Source organism: Volvox carteri (genome assembly GCF_000143455.1).
Source record: "Volvox carteri f. nagariensis unplaced genomic scaffold VOLCAscaffold_38, whole genome shotgun sequence".
NCBI lineage: Eukaryota > Viridiplantae > Chlorophyta > Chlorophyceae > Chlamydomonadales > Volvocaceae > Volvox > Volvox carteri.
In genome coordinates this window covers 1,137,285-1,144,075 of record NW_003307581.1, presented here as the reverse complement: position 1 = coordinate 1,144,075, position 6,791 = coordinate 1,137,285, and the positions used below count along the sequence as shown (strand labels likewise).

General features: G+C 64.7%; 1 protein-coding gene across 1 annotated transcript in view; it reads left to right on the top strand.

Annotated features, from left to right (window-relative positions):
* The window catches only part of VOLCADRAFT_94639 (uncharacterized protein), a gene marked incomplete at both ends in the record, with an annotated part of 13,020 nt that overhangs the window by 1,323 nt on the left and 4,906 nt on the right, over positions 1-6,791 (top strand). The window contains 11 exons of the mRNA XM_002953815.1: positions 4-170; positions 499-691; positions 1,205-1,462; positions 1,986-2,567; positions 2,811-2,918; positions 3,143-3,191; positions 3,435-3,701; positions 4,080-4,436; positions 4,818-5,358; positions 5,596-5,762; positions 6,270-6,619. Coding sequence (XP_002953861.1) covers positions 4-170; positions 499-691; positions 1,205-1,462; positions 1,986-2,567; positions 2,811-2,918; positions 3,143-3,191; positions 3,435-3,701; positions 4,080-4,436; positions 4,818-5,358; positions 5,596-5,762; positions 6,270-6,619 — 3,039 coding nt within the window. The remainder of the gene's footprint in view (positions 1-3; positions 171-498; positions 692-1,204; positions 1,463-1,985; positions 2,568-2,810; positions 2,919-3,142; positions 3,192-3,434; positions 3,702-4,079; positions 4,437-4,817; positions 5,359-5,595; positions 5,763-6,269; positions 6,620-6,791) is intronic.

Genomic DNA, 6,791 nt, shown 5'->3' with positions numbered 1-6,791 from the left:
CAGCACTCCACGGGCAGCGGCAAGAGCTTCACCATCGCCGCCCTGGCCGTGTCGCTGTGCGGCTGGGGGGACTGCGCCGGTGGGCGGGTGGGCACCGTGCTGGTGGTCAACGACCGACTGCAGCTGGATGCGCAACTGGGGGCGTGTGTGGAGGCGTTCTGGGCGGGTGGGTGCGAGCTGATGTCGGGGGTGACGTGTGGGCCGGGTGGGGTTGTGTGAGGGGCAGTGGGCTGCTGCATGAATCACCATCACCATCACCATCACCGCCAACGCCAACACCGCCACCACCGCCACCACCATAGGAATGTTTAGCGTTGTAATTTTATTCCCATTTCCTCATAAACCCCCCTACAGCCCTCCCACCACCTCCCACTACCGCTACTGCTACTGCTGCCACTGCTGCTACTGCTACACGGTCTCAGGTAACGGTCGAGCTCCTGGTGGCCTCCGCCGCGCCTCCACCACCTCGGAGCTGTCCGGCTTCCTCTCCGCCTCCAGGGAGGGCAGCCCGCGCAGACCCGTACTGGTGCTCACCACGATGCAGAAGCTGGCGGCCCTGTGGAGGAGGAGGGCGGGTGGGGGGAGACCGCCACCACAGCCGCCGCGGACTGGGGACCTGGAGGAGGAGGAGGAGGAGGAGGAGCAGGCGGCGGGAGGAAGTGGCTGCGGCGGCCGGTGGGCTGGTGGGCTGGTGCGTGAGGTGGTCGGGGGAAGGTCCATGTCTCAGATGTCATGTCCTACATCATTGTGCGTGTGTGGGGGGGGAGGTTGTCTGGCGGCAGTTGTACCCGGGGCGTCATATCGCCTCCGCTGCTGCTGCTGCTGCTGCTGCTGCTGCTGCTGTGGTTGGTGCCACTGCTGCTGCTGCTGTGGTTGGTGCCACTGCTGCTGCTGCTGTGGTTGGTGCCACTGCTCTGCCTCTCCTCCACCGCCCCCCTCACCCCCATGTTGTTGCGGCATCCTGAGCGCCTCCAGCGGGCCCCCCCCAAACCCTCCGACCTGACGGGACCAAACCGGGTGGGGTGATGCTCCACAAACCCGCAAACTCTCCCCCCTCCTCCTGGCCATTTCCCCTCCTCCCCGCCGTACCCCCCTTTCTCGGAATGGCCACTCCCCCCCTCGGCATGATTGCCCCCACCGGCTACCAACTCCACCATGATGTTAAACCCCTCTCCAACCCCCATGCACACGTACGCACGATCAGAACCGGATCGCGGTCATCGCGGATGAGGCGCACCGCCACCACGGCCATGGCACGACAGACCAGATCCATCAGATCCTGGCGGGCGCGCTGGGAGCAGCCGGTTTCGGAGACACGCCACGAGGGCGGTGTAGTGGCGGCGGCGGTAATGGCGGCGGTAGCAGTGGTGTTGGTGGCGGTGTCTCGGCCAATCGGCCACAGCTCCGACAGCAGCCCCGGGGCCTCACGTACTTGGGGTTCACCGCCACGCCCAGCCCAAAGGTGTGTATGTGTGTGTATGTGTGTGTAAGAGAAAGAGAAGGGCAAGGCCACGGTATTACTCAGGGCCCCCCCGGGAGCGGGGAAAAGCACGGAGGGATCAGTTGCATGAAGAAGGGGGTTGTGGGGGGGGGAAGACGAACCACAAGCGAGTGAAGCTGATGCAAAGGAAAGACTGCTGCTGCGGCAAGGGGGTTGGGGGGGTTGCGGGGGGATTTGGGGTTGGCCTTTGTGGTCGCTTTCCCCGGAGGGGGGTAAAGGTAGCCGCCGCAGTTTTCGGGCATTCGTTGTACGAAGTACGGATCTCTAGGGTCTCCCACGAGCGCATAGGGCCCTGTGGGTTGCGGTGGAGGGGTCGGGAGTACTCCGGGGAAATGTGGGGCCCGACCAGGGCGGGGTAGGAGGGTGCACCTGGCGGATTGTACGGCACTGTTGCTAAAATACCTGCTGCCGTAAGTGCTGCTACTGCCACTGCTACTGCTGCTGCCGTACGCAGGCGCTGCAGCTGTTCGGTGTGTCCCGGGAGGTGCACACCGACCCGTGGGCCGCTTCTGACGGGGGCGGTGATGAGGAGGAGCGCGGCGAGGGAGGGCACGGTGAAGGCGATGGTGGAGACGGCGCTGGCGGGAAGACCTCTACGCGCGAAGAGAAGAAGCAGCGGCAGCAGCAGCAGGAGCGACGGGGGGAATTACCTCCGCCGGCGGCGGCGGTGGCGGCGGCGGTGGCGGCGGCGGCACCTGGGCGGCGGGCTGCACCCTCGAGACGGCCGGAGATAGAGCAGCTGCTTGAGGGCGGTGAGAGGGGGACCCCCGCCGCATCCGGGGAAATCGCGCTGTTGTACACGCCCTTTCATGCATACACCATGCGCAGCGCCGTACAAGACGGTTTCGTACTCGACGTTCTGCGGTCGTACACGGCGGTTACGCCACGCCTGCGGATCGCTGGGCTCCGTCAGGGATCCAGCTATCGCGCAATGATACCGGATCCGGACGAATCCGGGCAGGATGTACGGCATGATATGGATCCAAGTACGTCCAGCATTGATGGGATTTCGGAGGAGGTCCTCTTGGAAGCGGCTTCCAACAGCCGGGATGTAGTGGAGCGCAAGGTGTGTACGGCAAAGTGTACGGCCTAGGGAGTGTCTCCAAGAGCTGTGTCCGCGTGGGCTTCCCCCCCACCTGCCTGTGGGTTTTACGTCAACGCATATTGGTGTGTCACTTTTTGAACCATCCTATATTCCCGCCCGCACCTCCTCCCCACATTCCTACTTTCCCCCCTCCCCCATGAACGCGCCGTCTTCTTCTCCCCCCCGCTTCCCCCCTTCCTCTCGGGCCCCCCCCCCCATCCTCAGGCCACCTACATCGTGCAGCGCTTCGTGGGCATGTGGCGCACGGCCGCCTCCTGCGCGGGCTTCACCTCCTTCCGCGGGATGGTCGTCGCCAGGAGCCGCCGGCACGTGGTGTGGTTCGTGCAGGCAGGAGGGGGGCTGGAGGGGGGCTGGAGGGGGCTGGAGGGGGTGTAAAAAGGGGGACAGCCTTCGAGCTGGAGTCGCGGTCTGTTGTACGACATACCCACACGCCCGTCAGCTGCCGCCATCAGGGGTCCACCGTTTGTTTTTGGCCATCTTAGCCAGGCTGACCGTACTGCCCCCACCCGCACCCCCACCTGTCGTACTTGTCGTAGGCTCTGAGGCGGGCGGTGGCGGACGAGCCGGAGTTCCAGCGGCTGGCAGGTCTGCGGGCTGTCCTCTGATACTCGCGCAGCAGAGACCGGGTGTCGTACCGTGTGCCGTGTCGTATCATGTTACGTCGTCCATTCCTCCGAAGGCTTCCGAGCTCTGTCAATGTACGAAGGGGTCCCAGTCCTCTCCCCCCGTCCCCAACCGAAGCTACAGGGCCCTGGTAATTCCATCCCCCCCATTATATAATTATGTGATATTTCCCGCGCGGTGTACGACGTGCATCTTGTCCGGCAGAGGCTGCAGCGGCCGCCGACCCGCGGGACGCTGCCGCCAGTCGGCGAGGCCCGTGTATCTTCGGAGCCTTCAGTGGAACCATTGCCGTACCGGCAGCGGAGGCGGAAGCGCTACGCGGGCAGTGCCGCCAGTGGCGGCACCCGACACCGGGACGTGGCCGAGGAGGCGGACGCGGTGCCGCTGGCCCTGCGGTGGACAGCGGCGGCGGCGGCGGCGGCGGCGGCGACGGTGCGCTTGCCCCCGTTGATGCAGCCGAGGGCGCCCCGGGTAAGGGGTCCACGGCCGGGGGGGGAATGCCGGTGTGCAGTTCGATGCGCCCACGACGTGGGGTTACGACCCACGGCGCCCCAGCGTACGGCCATTCCTACAGGGAGGCCGTTCGTACATCTAGACGCTGTACCACACAGGTACACGCTACGGATTGATATAAGACGACTCACACGTCGGGTCGTTCTCGTACGGGAGCGGAAGTGCGCGGTGCGTGGCGTGGGAATTGCCGTTCAGAAAGGCCTCTCGGGACTCGGGAGGTGCACTTTTGACGAGGCCGCCTCCCCCCGCCCGTTCACTCGTTTGTGGTTCGCCTTTCCCCCCCTTCTGGCCCCCCGCTTCGTTCCCTTTCGGGGCTGATGTCCCCCTCGCCCTCAGGTCGTTCGGGCACGGAGGGGTCTCCGGGAGTGAGGGAAGCGGGAGAGGGCGCACCAGCCAAGAAGCGCAGACGGCGGAGCGGTGGTGGCGGTGGCGGTGGCGGTGGCGGTGGTGGCGGTGGCGGTGGCGGTGGTGGCAAGAAGCGGCGCCGAGCCGGTAGTGGCCGCGCGGCAAACGGTTGGGAAGCGGCCCTGTCGCATTTAGACGGAATGGGAGCGAACCATGGGTCGGCTGAACACGAGGGGCAGGTGCTGCAGTCGCAGCCGCCTGAACCGCTGGAGCCCAAACCACTGGTTGGAGGTTCCGAACCCCAACCGGCATGCGGGCGCCGCCGCGGCGGCGGCGGCGGCAACGACGGTGCGGATGGTGGTAGTGTTGACGACGCCCCGTACAGCGCCGGGCGTGAGGACGGGGATGAAGTTACCGGTAGCGGCAGCGACAGCGGTAGTGGCGGTGGTGTTGAGGGCAGTTCGAGCGGCAGCGGCGGTGAGAGTGAGGTCGAGAGTGGCAGTAGCAGCAGCAGTAGCAGCAGTGGCAGCGAATGGAGGAGCGGGAGTGAGGAAGGGAGTGGAAAGGGGGGAGATAGCGAAGGGGAGAGCGAGGAGAGCAGCGACGAGAGCGCATCCGGCAGCGAGGAGGTTGCCGCTGAGCGAGGGGAGGGCGCCGGTGGCGGTGGTAAGGTGGTAGGGAGCGGCGGCTGTAGCGGCGGCGGCTGTAGCGGCGGCGGCGGTGTCGCAGGCTGTAGCTCATTGTTCGGTAGCGATATGGTGACGTCAGCGCCGGACTCAGGAGCCGCTGCTGTGCTGCGGCGGCAGCAGCGGCGTGGCTCGGCGGAGCCGTCATCAGGCGGCGTCCGTGTACGGCGTGAAGCCAGCCGGTTGACGGTATCGTCCAGAGCGATGACGCCAGCTTCCGTGGCCGCCGCCGCCGCCGCCGCCGGGGATGCTGAGGCGGAGGTAGACGCGGCGGCGAGGGCCGAAGGCGGCAGCGGTGCCGCCGCCGCCGCTGCCGCCGTCAGCTCCCGGCCTCGTCGCATGACTTGCGCCATGTCGTCATCTGCCGGGGGCCCTCAGACTCAAGATGACGGCCTCGGCCGCTGTGGCGGTGATCGTGGCGGCGAGGGAGGTGACACCGTGACACAGCATGCTGCCGTACATGTCACCGAGGCTGACGTCAACGGCCGCGGCGCGGACCCCGGCGCTGCAAGGCTGCTGGTGGTTTGCTCCAAGTACGAAACAGGGTACGACGACCCGCGCCTCGGCGCCATGTTTATCGACAGGTACGGCTGCCGCGCCGCGCCATCGGAACCAGCTCCCCAAGTGCTGCACAGTTCCCCAAGTGCTTTCCGGTTTCCCCAAATTCCAAAATCCAATCCCAACACTTCGTGAACACCCGTGATGCCGAGATCCTCGCCCTGTAGTGGGTTACTTTGCAGCGTTGTCATCCGCGATTTCACATCCGCAGAATTAGGTGACGTACGAGATGATATGTGCTGTGTGCTATGTGGTGTGTGCAGGACGCTGTCTGGCGCGCGTGCCGTACAGGTGCTCGGTCGCCTGAACCGACCCGCCCCGGCTCTGGGTAAGAGCTCCTCCCTGCTGTGTGTGGTGGACTTCGTCAACAGCGTGGGCGCTTTGCGGGAGGCGTTTGAGGAGTTTTACGACGTCACCACCCTGCACACAGGTGAGCGCGGGCTTCCTAGTGAAATGCACAGCAGCGGATTTGCAACGATCGATGGTGGGTGCAAGATAAATGTGGGTTGGATGACGAGGAACCCGAACACGTAACCCGGGTCTTGCAACCCTGGTGGTGCCCTTGTGTCCTCGGACCCCAACCTCCCCAATCCAGAAACGGCCCCATCCCATCCCAACCGCCTCCTAACCCCCCCTCTAGATATAGCTGTTGACGGCACGGCCCTTCCTGGGGACGGTGGTAACCCCAAATGGTACGACGATGTCGTATATACTTTGTTTTCCCTCCACTCAGTCCTATCCCTCCTAACCCGATTCGTCGCACTGATGTGGCACATGTGGACATCGCGGCTTTCGGCGTCAGCACTTGAAGAGCTCATTGAAAAGCCACTTTTTGCAGCCGATGCAATTTCCTGCAGCTCTCCACAAACACCCACACATGCACTTGCATGCTTACATACATACGTACATACATACACTCCTACTCGCACCCTTCCAGGCAAACACGCCAGGCGACTTCGCGAGGAGCGGCAAATGGAGCGAGCCCTGTCCCGCATCCTCGAGGTGCTACAGCCGGCAGCAGACCGGGCAGCAGCGGCAGCAGCAGCAGCGGCGGCGGCGGCTGTAGCAGCCACAGTGGCGAGGCCAGGTGGCGAGAAAGGTGCCGGCGGTGGTGGTCTGCTGTCTCTCGGTGTGAGCGATGTGGCCGCCCTGGCGGGTGCGGACGTAACGCCGGAGGCCCGGCGGGGCTTGGAGGCCGACCTGGGGCTGTACGTGCGGTTGGCGGGGTCGCTGGAGATGGAGATGGCGGAGATGCCGCTGCCCTTCGCCGCAGCGCTTCTGAACAAGGTAGTGCGCACGTAGATAGGTACCCAGGAGGGCGGGTGGCAGTGCCTTTTTAAGGAATAATTGTAAAAGTAGATTGTAAAATAATAGTAAAGATTTTATTAAAAGCTGCCTGGGCTTATTAGTACGTTGGAAGGAGGGGGAAAGAGGGGGTGTGTATATGGTGCATGTTTTT